Source organism: Gopherus flavomarginatus, chromosome 9 (assembly GCF_025201925.1).
Source record: "Gopherus flavomarginatus isolate rGopFla2 chromosome 9, rGopFla2.mat.asm, whole genome shotgun sequence".
NCBI lineage: Eukaryota > Metazoa > Chordata > Testudines > Testudinidae > Gopherus > Gopherus flavomarginatus.
In genome coordinates, this window is record NC_066625.1 from 91,933,644 (window position 1) to 91,949,049 (window position 15,406).

Below are 15,406 nucleotides of genomic sequence, written 5' to 3' on the forward strand. Positions count from 1 at the left end.
GCAGTGAGTGCGCGGTGCCTGGCCGCTGCCCACGCAGGCATGGGGCGTGATAGGGCTGTGAGCAGAAGCCCCGGCTCAGGGAATTGTAACCGCACAGACTGAAATTCTCCATGCTGGGGCTGCCTCAGCCTGAAGGCTTTGGGGAAGTTTCAGCCGTTCGAGAGACCAGGGACAATCCATTGTAACATTTCTTGTAACCACTTCATTGCGCAGCACTGGAGCTTGCAGGCTTTGGAGCAGGGGGTGAAATTGGGGCAGGGGGTCCCCCTGCTGCCTTTTACTTTCCCATGAAAACTTGGCCAGGAGGTAAGGCTGGAACATTCCCAGCGGGGCCGTGCTCAGTAGCCTGCTGAGAGCTTGGCAGCTTCATTCTCTGAAGATTGGTGTGCAGGGAACATACTCCAGCCCTTCTGGCTCCTGCTGCAGGCCATCCCCGCAGAGCCCCGGAGCGGGCCCCAGCCCAGGGCAGAGGGACTTTCTCTGCAGTTGCTCCTCCCGGGTGCTGGCCTTCAGAGCAGAGAGCAGGTAGACAGGCTCTGCTGTGCTCCTGGCAGAGAGCGGGAGGATGAAGGAGCTTGACCCACGGTGGGGGAGTGGTGCTGGAGAGGCCTGAGTTAGCTGGGAGCGACAGGAGCCATCAGGGTGCGGAGGGGGATGGGGCAGACGGGTGTGTTGTTGCTCGACCACACTCCTGCCCTGAACCTGGAACTGAACACGGCGTTCCTCAGTCTCCCCAGTTCTCGGCTCTCAGCAACCAGCTGGGAAACACACTGGCAGATGTGGTCTCTTCTCCCCAGCGGCTGAGAGAACCGCCGACCTCCCAGGGTGTTCTCCAGGGAGCTGAGAACCTGCTCCTCCCAAGCTGCAAGCGTCCGGTGATGAGCCAGAGTGTGAAAGGCTGTGCCCAGGGCCTGCAGCTCTTGGTGAGCGGGGCAAGAGCTGCTCCCAGAAGCTGATTTTAAATGAGCTCTCGTGAAACGTTAGGGGTCACATACAGGCTGCTGCTGAGAGCCCCTGGCCCTGGGGGGCCGGCCAGCCTCGGCTGACCTATCAGGCCATGTGTAGTGATGCTGTGGTAACGAAAGGCTGTACGTTCGGTTTCAAACCACCTTTCAGCCAAACGCCCCCATTTGGTTTGCCTGGGCCTGGCCGCTGAGCTGGGCACTGCCCCTAATGCCAGGCCCCAGAGCTGCAGCTCCGTGGCAGGGCGCTTTTCTCTGTGGGGTAGCAGCATTGGTGCTTTGACAGCTGTCCAGCTCCCCTGGGCGCGCCGCCCACAGATCCTGCGGGTTGGCTGGCCGCGGCGCACCACAGGCCATAGGTGCATGGCAGTGCTGTTAGCTCAGGGACGTCTCGGTCAGGGAGCGAGAGGGGATCGTGAGGCACCACAGAATCACACCACAGGCTGGACCACTGCACTGTTCTTCGCCAGAGACCCACAGCCAGCCCAAGCTGGAGCCCCAGGGCCTTGTGCACCACACGGGACGGGGAAGAGCCCCCCAATCCCTTTGCTCCATTGAAAAGGCCCCCAGCTGGTGGGGGGAATCACCGAGCTGTCAGTGGGCTCCTGCCACCACCAGCGCGAAGAATCAGCAGGGCAAAGCTGGCTGGAGTCCCGGTGTGGGGCCAGCTCCTCCAGCCGCCTACCATGGGGGGGGGGCCCTGCCACTCCCCTGGTGCTGAGGCTCCTGGGAGATGTCAGGGGTGCTGAATAGGAGGAGGGGGACTGGCTGGCTCCCACCCCCAGGTTGATGGAGCAGTGCCCAGGCACTGCTGGTTGGAGGGGAGAGGAGCCTGTACTGGGAGTACAGGGCCCTGGGGACGCTGAGCAGACTGAGGTATTAGGTGGGTGTACACCAGTGGGGGAGGCTTGGGGTTATCCCCCCCCCGATGTTCTGTGCCCATTTTATCTCTAGCCCACATCCTACACGCTCCTCTCCTGGGAGGCAACAGGCAGCTTCCTGCCCACCCCAGCCCCTGAGTAACCCTCTGGCCAGCCCATGTGCAGGGCTCATTTCCTGATGCTCATTCTCTGCTGCAGCCAGTGCCTGGGGCAGGTACTGGTACAATAGCAGCACTGGTGGGGCAGGGGAGATGCTGCTGCTGCACCTGTGGCTCTTCTGCTCTGTCAGCCAGCCTTGCTGCAGGGTTTTTGCCGTATGGCTCCTGCCTGCCATACATAGGGTTGGGATGGCTAACTTTCGAACACCCCTGCCCTGAGCACCCCCCCTTCCTTCACTCGCCCCCACCCTCGGGCGGAGTGCGGGTGCGTATGGGCTCTGGGTGGAGCCAGAAATGAGGGGTTCAGGGTGTGGGAGACAGCTCCGACTGGCGGTGCAGGCTCGGGGGGGATGAGGGGTTTGGAGTGCAGTAGGGGGCTCTGGGCTGGGGTGCAGCCACCAGGTCCCTGCAGCCCCATGGCCCATGTTCAGCCAGGGAAGCGTGGTGTGCTGCCCTCACAGCTCCCATTGGTCCCAGTTCCTGGCCAATGGGAGCTGCGGAGTCGACACTCAAGGCAGGGGCAGCGTGCAGAGCCTTCCTGGCTGCTCATGTGCCTCTGGGCTGCAGGAACCTGGTGGCCACTTCCTGGAGCCTGCCTTAGTCCTGGGTCCTCGCTGTGCCAGCAACTGGACTTTTAACAGCCTGGTCGGCAGTGCCAACTGGATGCCAAAAACCAGACAGTTGGCAACCCTATGTAGGGCCCAGCTGCTTCAGTGCCAGGCCTTCTGGCTTCCCTGTGCTGCTGAGCACCTGTTTTACTGACCATCATTTCCTCACAGCCGTGTGTGGCTGAGGAGGGTGAGTGTGACTTGGCACCACGGTCTGCCCTGCAGCCAGCTGGCCGGGCTGTGCCTCGCTGTAATGTCAGGGCCTGTGTCAGCGTCAGACTGCACTGGGGCGTGCTCAGAGAGCTGCTGTGGCAGCCCCATGTCACCAGAGTTCACGGCACTCTGTGCAGGGAGCCGCCTGCGGGTGCCCCAGGGGTCATGGCTAAGGCTATTGCATGGGCAGGCCCCTCGCAGTACCGCCTGCTCACGGGTGCTGCTCACGCTGTTCTGGGGTATACACCTTGGCTGACCTTTGCTCAGCTTGGGCCCAACCGACAGCTTAACTTCCGTGCCGAAGTGGGAATACTTCATAATATTTGTATGAAGCCTGAGTGTGCCTCAGTTTCCTCACACATGCTACAGTTACCCCATGGGTGGGAAAGGACTGTTTGCTCTCAGGGCAGGCTGAGCAACATGGGTGTTGCCTGGCTGTCTGGGCCTTCGTCCCCTATCAGTGCAGCATCTGAGAAGCCAGTGGCAACCAATTGCCAGGACACTGACATCTAGCAAGCAACAACCCAGAGGGATGAGGACTTCCCCACTTCTCAGCAGGGAGGCTAAGCAACATTGCTCTCCTGCAGAAAAAGGACAGGAGGGAGTGCTGGTGGCTGGCCCAGTCAGAGCTCTCACAAGCAGGTCGGCCGGAGAGACAGCCAGTGTTTGAATCAAGGGCTGACCAGAAAGGTCTCTGCTTTAACCGTCACTGCCCTAAGGCCTTGCTCTTGTGTGGCATTATCCTGAAAAGCTGTTTTCACAGCGTGAGCGAGCGTCACTGCAGCTGCTGGGTGAGGTGCATTAATCCCTGTGGAGTGGCTGAGTGTCCAGTGGACCTCGCTGAACAGAGCTCACAGGGAGGCTGCAGGCCTACAGGTGCAGCCTGAGGAGGCGGTGATGCTGCGTGGCTGACCCTGGAGGAAGCAGCAACACCATGCGGTCTGGCTTACTGAGGGGATTCCTCCTAGAGCCCATGCCGAAGCTGGGGCTGTACCACTGATCCTGTGGATCTGTCACAGTGGCAGACGTAAGCAAACCCCACCTTGTCCACCCCACCCCACCCTTTGTTTTTGTGCAGCTGCAGAGACATGAGAACCAGCAGTGCACTCCTCACCAAGCACCTGGCCCCTTTGCAAACAGTCAGGTTCATACGTGCTACAGAACCGCCCCTGGGCTGAGCAGCGAGGCCGTGCGGTGGGCTGCTGCAGTATGGGAGACTCAGCCAGGTGGACAGGTGTCCCAGGCAGGGCTTTGAACTGGGCTAAAAGGCAGCTACTCAGACTGTGCAAATCTTCGTTCAGGAGGGAAGAGAGAGACACTTTGGTTTCCACCTTCTTTGCTCCCTCTTCTTGTGCCCTTACAGTTCAGTAGGATCTAGTGGCCTAAGCCAGGTGTGAGACCCACTGCCAGGTGCTCCACAGAGTCATTGCCCCTTCTAAGAACCCATGTCCCAAGTCAGACACACCCATCTCAGCCCTGGGAGAGCCTGGTTCTCACTGCAGTGGTACTGGGCACTTTGTTTTCCTTTTCTGCTGTTTAAATGGCCCAGTCTGTTAGTTGTGTGTCCCATCCCTGGGCCATGTCTCCACAGGGCAGAAGTCTAGTGAGCAGCCAGGCCAGGCCGTGTGCAGTACCATGCCCCTGGGGTTAGTGAGGCAGACCGTGGTGCCATCAGGCCCTTGAGGAAAGCCTGTGTCTCTAATACTCACCTTCTGCAGACCCAAGCATGAGAGCGGCTGGCTGCTGGCCCTGGGCCATGCCTCCCTGGAGTTTGGCAATACTGACAGGTGAGGTGTCCACTGCAGATTCCTCCCACCCCATGACAGGCACAAGGCTCTGCCTGCACCAGGCAACTCAGCCCCTGCACTAAGACTGGAAACAAACTCCTTTGGCACTGCCAGGAAACCCCCCAGCCGAGTGTTGGGGGGCAGGAGTCCATCGCTCTGCTAGGAATAGGCAGGCCCCCAGTCTCATCACTGGATGGGCCCTGCAGCCCCTAGGATATGCTTCGTGCTGCACTCCAATTCACTAGAGGGGGAGGGAGACATAACAGGAACAGTGAATGGACAGGGAGGGAAGAGGACGCAGGGCCCACTAACCCCAGGCAGCAGGGAGGGCAGCAGCCAACCCCCTCCCCTAACAATGGGGAAGGAGAAACTATAGCCTCTACCCCATCTGGCCTGACACAGCCAGCCCAGAAGGCAGCAGTGCACCCTCCAGTATTCCACGTGTTGGAAGCTTGCTGCAGGCTGCCCAGAGCCATGGCCCGGGGGGGGGCTTGTCCTGCAGGGGTGGGGAGACCAACCCCACACGTCTCCCTGCAGAGACATCAGTTCGACACACACACACACCAGGGACAGGCCCCGGGGTAAGACTCCAGCTCTTTATTCATTTTCCGTACATGGCCGAGCAGCCCCCCATCCAGTACAGAGTACTGCAGGTCCTCCGGCCCTCCCTCCCATGGTGGGGGAGCACCTAGCAGAGCAGCACAGGGAAGCCAGCTGCTTTACTACTTGTAAGAAAGAAAAACACGCTGAGTCTTTGCTCCCCTAACAGGCACTAGCAGTGTGTCAGGCAGCAGCAGGAACGGTGGGACTGCAGAGTGGAGCCTTCTGCCTGATGGCCATTGCCTGCCCCTGGCCTGTGGCAGCTGACTAGCAGGGGAAGGACTCAGGGCCAGGCTGCCTGACAACAGGAATCAGCTGCTGCTTCGGGAAGGGAGGTACAGCACCAGCAGACGCACCGACTCGCAGGGCAGGGCAGGGCAGACTGGCAGGGGCACAGGCAGAGCTTTAAAAGTCAGTTGTCAGCTGTGGCCCTGTGAATGCTGTGGCCCCTGCCAGGAGCCCTCAACTCTGGCTGAGCAGAAAGCCATGCGTGCTCTAATGGGAGGGAGTTGGGGACTGGACAGAGAAGTTACAGAAACACCCTGGAGAGAGCTGCTGGGCGGCAGCATTTTAAGGTGCCAGTTACATTATTGCATAGTTTAAAAAGCCCTTTGTGCTACATCCCTTTGCCAGACCCCCTCAGGGAGCCAGCCAGGCCCGCTGCAGCCTCGGGGGCTCCTTGCCAGAGTCCTAGCTGCCCGTTTGCTCGTGGAAGGCACACAGAGAGGCTCAGGAGGGTGAGCCCCAGCTTATCACCAGCCCCCAGCAGGAGTTCCCCTCTCCTGCTCAGGATGTCCAGGGTAGGCCCAGAGGACTGCACCTGGTTTGCATAGGAGTAAGTCCTTGGAGACTAACAATCCCAGCATGCTTTGTGCCACGTTGATCCCAGCAGCCTCTGCTTTGATCCAAGTATGGCTTGACAGGCTGGGACCTGTAGTCTCCGAGGGCCAGGAGTTTGTTTGAAGCACAAGGCAGCTGCATTAAGGACCCTGTGACCCTACGCCTGCAGGCCAAGAAGAGTACAGAAGGCACAGCATACTGGGCAGGAGAGGCCTTGCCCCGTGGAGCCCCGCATAAGGCACTATGGAAGGAGTGCTCCAAGACACCGGCCCCCTAGCACAATACTGGAGTCACCAATATTATTGCATCAGTTTGCCAGAAGGGGAAGGATCCAGATACTGCGCAGAGATGGTGCAGAGCCGCACAGCAGGCTAGGAAGGGACAGGCCATGGGCACAGCCAGCCACAGGACGCCTCTGCTGGAAGGGACGTAGCGCCATCACAGCACGATCTTGAAGGAACTGAAAGAGACAGTGACCAGCACATTCTCACATGCTATGCCACAGGGGAGCTACTTGCTGGGGTCTCTGGTGCTAGGCACGGGAAGGGCTGTATGCAACATGGCAGGAAAGAAGCTCAGAGGGGACATGGCAGACCCAAGCAGAATGCAGCTGGTGTTTAAAAGACATGATTCTGGACATCTGCCAGTGGCTCAAGGGGGAAGCGTCCTGGATACCCTGAAGATGTCAGACAGCCCCCATCAAACTAGCAAAGAAACAAGCTAGAGGAGTCGAGTGGCCAGGGAAAGGGGCACATGAGCCCTGGAATGGAGCAGGAGGGCAGTCTGGTGCATGAGGCTCAGGACTAGAAGACAGGAGAACTGGGTTCTCCTGCTGCCATGGTGTGACTGTAGCCAAGCAAAGCCTGTGCCTCTGTCCCCCGTGAAAGGAGAAGGCCCTGCCGTGGCCGGGCAGTGCTCGTTCTATTTGTGAAGCAGGAAGGATGGGCCAGTGGTAAGGAGACTGGCCTCAGAGCCATGGATTCTACTCCTAGCTATGCTACAGCCTTCCTGTGTGACTCTGGCGAGTCGCTCCCTGCCCCGCCTGCAGCATGGACAGAACAGCCCTTCCTCCCCCTACGCCAGCTGCATTTTGTCTGCGAGCTCCTCGGGCAGGCACTGGCTCTGTGCTTACATACAGCACCTGGCTGGAGCCCAGACAAATGAGTGGAGCATCTGGGCACTGCCACGATACAGCTCGCTAGGAAGGGGTCAGGAGCCACAGCCCCATTGAACTGAGATTTGGGTGCTTCAGGAAATGTTTCCCAAGCTTTGCAAGGCCTCAGTGGACAGGGCTAGAGATGGGCAAAGGTTCTTCACTGTTATAGGAGACTATTTAGAGCAGTTCTCCACTACGTCTGCGCTTTTAGCCCTGCTACCAGCTGGGAGATCTGTGCCAACTCTGCACAGAGAGTTAAGCAAACCCCCATTCCACCCACTGGCTAGCTTGCCCTGCCTAGCAAGCGCTGGATTTTCTCCAGTCAGACACTGCAGCACGCAGTGGAGGCAGAGGTACCTGGCAAAGTCTGGTGATCGAGAAATGACATGCTGGAACTCAGAGAGGTTAATGGTCCCATCCTTGTCAATATCAGACTCCTCCAGGATCTGTCAGGGAAAGGGAAACACCAGCCCTCAAAGCCTGCTTGAGCAGCCCCACACAGCAGGTCCAGCAAGCCCCACAGACGCAGGGCGTATGGCACTCACGTTTTGGATGAGCTGGTCCATCTCTGACTCACTCAGCCTAGTCTCATCTCCTTCCCCTGTCAGGCAGTTCACCAGCTTCTCCAGGTCCTTCCTGTCCAGGGTCCCATCGTCGTCAAAATCTTTGGGGGGAAATGTCCAGATTATCATCAGAGGCACTTGCCCATGAGCCCGTTTCCATGGCTGTGGCCTAGCAACACAGGAGATTTACAAGCTGGAGTGCTTCCAGAAAGGGGGTTCTTGGCTGGGCCTCAGGCTTGCCCTGGGGGCCTCGCAGCCTCCCCCTTGGAGCCCTTCGCTGGGGTAGGGCTAGTTACCACCACAACCTGCTCCAAGCACCTCAGACTGCAGCTGGGCAAAGTCACCCATGGACAGCAGGTTCCTGACATGACCCCCTCCCTGAGAGCAACTCCGGGGCGAGCAGCAGCTGCCCACGCTCAAGTCCCACTCTGCACAGAGGGACTGGCGAAGCAGAGCATTCACCCCAGGTCCTGGCTGATCTCTACCGAAGATGCGGAAGGCGTAGTGGGATTTGATCTCTGAAGTGGCTGAGTCGCTGAAGACGCTCAGCATGTCGAGGAAGTCTTCAAAGGACATGCTACCATCCCCATCCTCTGAGGTGGAGAAGACTCGGCATATCCGGTCCCGGAACGGGTTTGCCTGTCAACACATGGAGAATCCACACTGGACTGAGGCACCAGGACTTCCCAGCAGCAGCAGGGGTTCCAGAGGGGTCAGGCAGATGATCACAATGGTCCCTTCCAGCCTTAAAATCCCTGACTGTACGGAGACCCTTAGAACTTCCTGTGAAATTCCATTTGCTGCTGGTTAGCCCCCTGCCATCACGTGCCTGCAGCACCTGCATGGCCTGGGAAGCTGGGCACCATGCTGCTGGACACCTCTTCCCCAGGCCTGGCCGCTCAGCAGGGAATGGGAAGTGGAGCAAGCAGGCCATGACTGAACCACCTCCCCAATCGCAGAGCGCACCCAAACGAACGGCAGCTGTCCACCAGCCAGCATCCAAGTCTTGGCCCAGGACCAAGAGATCAGTGGGACTGACCTGGTTCCTCCTAGGGCCAGGTGGGAGGGGGAGGCCAAGCAGCCAGGGGGGTGGGGGTGCACCATACCCGCAGTTCAGGCAGTGTGAGGATCTTGCTCTTGGGGACTCTTTTCTGCAGGATACTCTCCCTCTCCTCCTTTGACAGCAGCTCACTGAATCTCTTGTGGGCGCTTTGGGAGACAAGAACAGTTAGAGCCTGGCAGAGCTGCTAACAGTCTGGGACCGAGGCTGCTGAGCTCAGCTAGGGGCCCACCGAGGTAATTCTTCCCCAGAGCTGCCTGAAGAGGTGACTATTCTCCAGCCCCGAGCGTACATCCCATGCTGCACACAAGGGACGAGGGAGGAGGAACAGTGTGAGCCAGTCAGTCCCCGGCAGGCTGGCCCTTTTCTCTGCCCTCAGCATCCACAGCTGCCGCCTGTGCCAGCTCCTAGACACCACACTGTGATCCCCCTGCCCCACACCTGTCCTGTTACAGGCTGGCACTCAGACACTAGCCTATGCCAGGCTGGCTGTAGAGGTTACAGGGCTGAGTGGATGGCAGGAAGGGACACAGCAGGTGGCAGCAGTGCCATCTCCACCCAGGACTCCCGTGCAGGACACTTCAGAAGCAGCTGCCTGTGCCAGGCACACATTGCGTTACTCGCGCTGAGCCACGGTGCCACCAGCAACCAGGCTAGGCTGGGTTTGTCCCAACAGCTTCAAACGCAGCAAAGCAGCATTAGGCAAGGCCCCGCACAGAGCCCATGGACATTCGCAGCTACAGCATCCCAGCCCAGCCCAGCCAGCTGACACACAGCCCAGCCCAGCCCAGCCAGCTGACACACAGCCCAGCCTGGAGATCTTATTTTTCCTTCTTCGCTTCAAGCAGCCCATTAATGCAGCCAGTAAAACGAGACACCACACAGAGCAGCAGGCTAGAAACACCAAGCCACCACACCCTGAAGCAAAGTCCAGCGCACAGAGGGCTAGGTGCAAAGTGCCCTTGTGCCAGGGAACACACCAAGATGGGGAGCAAGAGCAGGAAGAGGCTCCAGTTCACAAGGGAAGTGCTACCTGGCCACTGCTGCACCACACTCCCCCCTCAGGCCATGCTCCCCTAGCCAGCTGCACCCACCGCAGGGTGCAGTGAAACAGATGTCAACACCCCAGCAACTTGGAGCAAAGTACCCGGGCACTGCCTCTTGCACTTGGGGCAGGGGCATGCCGGTCAGCCTACAAGCAGGTTAAGGCAACTCTGACTCTAGGGCCATACTAACAGCTGGGTCTCCCTGGGGCAGCAGCCCCCATGCTAGGAGGCAGCAGGGCAGCACTGTTTGAATCTTGTGTAACTCTCTCACTCTCCGCCAGGCAGGACCTACAGGTGACCCAGCAGAGACCATCGAGCTTACGCTCAGCCCGCTCTGGGGCCTCTGCTGCTGCCCTTCCCGATCCAGGAGCAGCAATGTCAGGTCTGGACCCAGTTCCACGGAGACCCCTCCCCATGGAGCTCTGGCACCTTCAGCCTGCAATTGCCCTTTCCCTCCCCACGGGGACTGTGGCTGCTACCCCAAGGGCCAGCATCTGAGCTGCCCCCTCATGTACAGGCCTGGCCCCATAGCTCAGCAGCAGCCTGAGCGGTGTGTGGGGCCCCGAAGGAAAGCCAGCCCGAGGGGAGCTTACAGCAAGATCTCCTGCTTGGTCAGGAAGGTCAGCGCCTGGGAGAGAGAGAAGGGGAAAGTTATCCCTGCAGCTTGGCTGAGGGGGGCTCTCAGCAGCAGCACCACCCACAGCCCGCCCAAGGGAGCCCACCGCCGCCGAGCCCGGCAGCAAGGGGGGGCCGGACCGGGGGGGGGGGTCTCACCGCCGCCGAGCCCGGCAGCAAGGGGGGGCCGGACCGGGGGGGGGGGTCTCACCGCCGCCGAGCCCGGCAGCAAGGGGGGGCCGGACCGGGGGGGGTCCCACCGCCGCCGAGCCCGGCAGCAAGGGGGGGGGCAGACCGGGGGGGGTCCCACCGCCGCCGAGCCCGGCAGCGGGGGGGGGTCGGACCGGAGGGGGGGTCCCACCGCCGCCGAGCCCGGCAGCAGGGGGGGGGTCGGACCGGAGGGAGGGGTCCCACCGCCGCCGAGCCCGGCAGCAGGGGGGGGGCCGGACCGGGGGGGGTCCCACCGCCGCCGAGCCCGGCAGCAAGGGGGGGGTCGGACCGGAGGGGGGGGTCCCACCGCCGCCGAGCCCGGCAGCAGGGGGGGGGGCCGGACCAGGCGCCCCTGGAGGGCCGAGGCAGCGCAGGGGAGCCCGCCCGCAGACCCGGCGGCACCTGGTACTCGCCGAGCAGGTCCCGCGGCAGCTGACTGGCCGAACCCCCCATGGCGGCCCGGACCAACTGCCGCAACCGCGTCCCTCTCCGTCTGCCCGGGGCCTCAACCACCGTCTCCAGGAAACCGCTGCATGGCAACGCCCCCGGCTTAAAGGGCCACGCCCCCGAGAGCGAGCCCGGAGCGGGGCATGCTGGGAGCTGTGCCCCCCCCCACACCCAGAGAGCAGAGCGGGGCATGCTGGGAGCTGTGCCCCCCCCCACACCCAGAGCGCAGAGCGGGGCATGCTGGGAGCTGTGCCCCTGCCCCGCCCGGAGCGGGGCATGCTGGGAGCTGTGCCCCCCCCCACACCCAGAGCCCGGAGCGGGGCATGCTGGGAGCTGTGCCCCCCCACACCCAGAGCCCGGAGCGGGGCATGCTGGGAGCTGTGCCCCCCCACACCTAGTGCCCGGAGCGGGGCATGCTGGGAGCTGTGCCCCCCCCCCCCCCCGTGCCCGGAGCGGGGCATGCTGGGAGCTGTGCCCCCCCACACCTAGTGCCCGGAGCAGGGCATGCTGGGAGCTGTGCCCCCCCCACACCCAGAGCCCGGAGCGGGGCATGCTGGGAGCTGTGCCCCCACCCCCCCGTGCCCGGAGCGGGGCATGCTGGGAGCTGTGCCCCCCCACACCTAGTGCCCGGAGCGGAGCATGCTGGGAGCTGTGCCCCCACCCCCCCCCCCGTGCCCGGAGCGGGGCATGCTGGGAGCTGTGCCCCACCCACACCCAGAGCCCGGAGTGGGGCATGCTGGGAGCTGTGCCCCCCCACACCCAGAGCCCGGAGAGGGGCATGCTGGGAGCTGTGCCTCCCCCACACCCAGAGCCCGGAGCGGGGCATGCTGGGAGCTGTGCCCCCCCACACCTAGTGCCCGGAGCGGAGCATGCTGGGAGCTCTTCCCCCCCCCCCCCCCGTGCCCGGAGCGGGGCATGCTGGGAGCTGTGCCCCCGCCCCCCCCCGTGCCCGGAGCGGGGCATGCTGGGAGCTGTGCCCCCCCACACCCAGAGCGGGGCATGCTGGGAGCTGTGCCCCCCCACACCCAGAGCCCGGAGCGGGGCATGCTGGGGGCTGTGCCCTCCCCATACCTAGTGCCCGGAGCGGGGCATGCTGGGAGCTGTGACCCCCACACCCAGAGCCCGGAGCGGGACATGCTGGGAGCTGTGCCCCTCACCCAGTGCCCGGATTGGGGCATGCTGGGAGCTGTGCCCCCCCCACACCCAGAGCCCGGAGCGAGGCATGCTGGGAGCTGTGCCCCCCCACACCCAGAGCCCGGAGCGGGGCATGCTGGGAGCTGTGCCCCCCCCACACCCAGAGCCCGGAGCGGGACATGCTGGGAGCTGTGCCCCTCCCACACCCAGAGCCCGGAGCGGGGCATGCTGGGAGCTGTGCCCCTCACCCAGTGCCCAGAGTGGGGCATGCTGGGAGCTGTGCCCCCCCACACACCCAGAGCCCGGAGCGGGGCATGCTGGGAGCTGTGCCCCCCCCCACCCAGAGCCCGGAGCGGGGCATGCTGGGGGCTGTGCCCTCCCCATACCTAGTGCCCAGAGCGGGGCATGCTGGGAGCTGTGCCCCCCCCCCACACCTAGTGTCCGGAGCGGGGCATGCTGGGAGCTGTGCCCCTCCCACACCCAGAGCCCGGAGTGGGACATGCTGGGAGCTGTGCCTCTCCCACACCCAGTGCCTGGAGCAGGGCATGCTGGGAGCTGTGCCCCTCACCCAGTGCCCGGAGTGGGGCATGCTGGGAGCTGTGCCCTTGCCCCCACCCAGTGCCTGGAGCAGGGCATGCTGGGAGCTGTGCCCCTGCCCCCACCCAGTGCCCGGAGCGGGGCATGCTGGGAGCTGTGCCCCCCCCACACCCAGATCCCAGAGTGGGGCATGCTGGGAGCTGCGCCCCCCCCAGTGCCCAGAGTGGGGCATGCTGGGAGCTGCGCCCCCCCACACCCAGAGCGGGGCATGCTGGGAGCTGTGCACCCCTCTCTCCCGGAGCAGGGTATAGATTCACAGACTATCAGGGTTGGAAGGGACCTCAGGAGGTATCTAGTCCAACCACCTGCTCAAAGCAGGACCACTCCCCAGCTAAATCATCCCAGCCAGGGCTTTGTCAAGCCTGACCTTAAAAACCTCTAAGGAAGGAGATTCCACCACCTCCCTAGGTAACCCATTCCAGTGCTTCACCATCCTCCCTGTGAAAAAGCTTTTCTCAATGTCCAACCTAAACCTCCCCCACTGCAACTTGAGACCATTGCTCCTTGTTCTGTCATCTGGTACCACTAGGGTGACCAGACAGCAAGTGTGAAAAATTGGGATGGGGGTGGGGGGTAATAGGAGCCTGTATAAGAAAAAGACCAAAAAAATAAGAACAGTCTAGATCCATCCTCTTTGGAACCCCCCTTCAGGTAGTTGAAAGCTGCTATCAAATCCCCCCTGGGCTGGAGGGGAGGGGGGAGAAGCACCTTTCCCTGCTGCAGAAGCTCTGGGGCTGGGCTGGATTGAGGCCTGGGGAGGGGCGCCTCTGCTGTGGCAGGTCCCAGGCTGGGCTGGGTTATGGCTGGGGGAGGGGCACCTCTCCCCTCCATGGCTAGGTCTGGCCTGGGTTGGGGTCGAGGGGGGGCGCCTCTCCCCTGGCTGTGGCAAGTCCGGGGCTGCGGGAGAGGCAGCTCTCCCTGCTGCAGCCCTGAGCACCTACGTGGCATTTAAGAGGCTGCTGCACAGCCATGCAGCTTAGAGGGAACTTAAGGCTTGTCACTGTATTTGCTGCTTTTTTTGTCTGGTGCCTTCCAGGCTTTTTTCTTTACTTTCCACTTAGATTCTTGCCCTCCCATCCTTCCTCTAGGTCTTAAACCTTTTACTCTCAAAGTACAGCATTACGGCTGATGTCTCTAATATCAGAAAAGCCAGTAACTCTTACATAAAAAAGAGCTCCCCTTAGAGAATGTAAGAGGCTAGGAAAAAATGTGACCAGGGAGGTCATCTGAGTCCATTCATACCAAAGGGTATTTAGGGATGTTAATAAACAGCTTCAACTCTACTCCATAGCAGTTTGAGATCAATTGATCCTCATTACTGGATTACAGCTATCTTCTGAACTTGTAGGCTTCTGAACTCCCTTAAGCTTTGCAATTGCTTCAGTTCATCAAAGTAAGGATCCATTTTGAACTTGGCATAGTAAAAACAAGCTTCTGCATGAATTGCCAATGTACCTCAACTGTCTTACGCTTTCTGTTGTAAAACCATATTGAAGTAGAAACTAGCCACTGTCAGACTGTATCTTGAATATAGACGTGAGGACTAGGATCATACAACTACATTAATTACGTAACTGAATCCCAATTAGATTTTTTTTCTTTCAAGGTCAAAGCTAGTGTGTGCTAACTCAAAGCTAGTGTGTTTTTAAATGTATATTACACACTTTGGAGAAATGACACCTCTGTCATTTGTTTGCCACCTCACTGGAAAACGGACCTTATGTATGTTTTCTGTTTGCTCTTGCCCAAGAAAGTAGCAATCTAATATGCTTGTAACCAGGGCCGGCTCCAGGTTTTCTGCCACCCCAAGCAGCGCAAAAAAAAAAAAAAAAAAAAAGCATGGCAGCGCGATTGCGCTGCTCCACTCTTTAGTGGCAATTCCGTGGCTGGTCCTTCGCTCCGAGAGGGAGTGAGAGACCTACTGCCGAATTGCCACCGAAGATCTGGACCTGCCACCCCAATAGCGGTTGGAGGGCCGCCCTTCTTTAGCTGGTGCCTGGAGCCGGCCCTGCTTGTAACAAAATTTCTGACAGGTAAATGTGATTTGCCTGCTTTAAGTACACCAGTGGTTCTCAAACTATTGTTCTGGTGACCCCTTTCACATAGCAAGCCTCTGAGTGCGACCCCCCTGTACAAATTAAAAACACTTGTTTATATATTTAACACTATTATAAATGCTGGCGGCAAAGCAGGTTTGGAGTGAGGCTGACAGCTCGCGATCCCCCATGTAATAACCTCGTGACTCCCTGAATTACACCAATTTGGACAGCTGGGCTCCTCTGTGACTTCTGCAGTGGCCAGTGTGGCTGGCCTCGGGGCCGCCCGGGCAGCTGGCTCTGTGGCCAGCTGCCCAGGTGGCCCCGAGGAAAACCACATTGGCCGCTGCTGGAGCAGCTCTGCAGCCAGCCGCTCAGGTGGCCCCTGCAGCCGGCTGCACCAGTCGCTGCTCCAGCTGGCCCTGGGGACCACCCGGGCGGCAGCCCCCAGCAGCTGGTGCCGCTGGTTCTCCGTCTTGCTCCCTCCCTTCCC

The 15,406-nt window shown here is 60.8% G+C and overlaps 1 protein-coding gene across 1 annotated transcript; it reads right to left on the bottom strand.

Moving 5' to 3' along the window:
* Positions 1–5,345: 5,345 nt before the first annotated feature.
* CIB1 (calcium and integrin binding 1) lies at positions 5,346–11,822 on the bottom strand. Its single transcript, XM_050967369.1, has 8 exons — positions 11,808–11,822; positions 11,102–11,248; positions 10,468–10,502; positions 8,875–8,977; positions 8,254–8,407; positions 7,751–7,869; positions 7,563–7,651; positions 5,346–6,509 (listed from the first exon to the last, which is right to left on the bottom strand). Exons 2-8 carry the CDS (start codon positions 11,150–11,152, stop codon positions 6,488–6,490), a joined length of 573 nt encoding a protein of 190 aa, XP_050823326.1. The 5' UTR covers positions 11,153–11,248; positions 11,808–11,822; the 3' UTR covers positions 5,346–6,487.
* Positions 11,823–15,406: the final 3,584 nt, after the last annotated feature.

What these genes read in the sequence shown, in the direction of transcription:
- CIB1 (XM_050967369.1), bottom strand. Translation starts at nt 11,152, where the DNA reads ATGGGGGGTTCGGCCAGTCAGCTGCCGCGGGACCTGCTCGGCGAGTAC. An exon ending in ACCAAGCAGGAGATCTTGCT is followed by an intron (nt 8,978 to 10,467) that starts GTAAGCTCCCCT and finishes TGTCTCCCAAAG; the next exon opens with CGCCCACAAGAGATTCAGTG. An exon ending in CGATCACCAGACTTTGCCAG is followed by an intron (nt 6,510 to 7,562) that starts GTACCTCTGCCT and finishes TGTCTCTTTCAG; the next exon opens with TTCCTTCAAGATCGTGCTGT.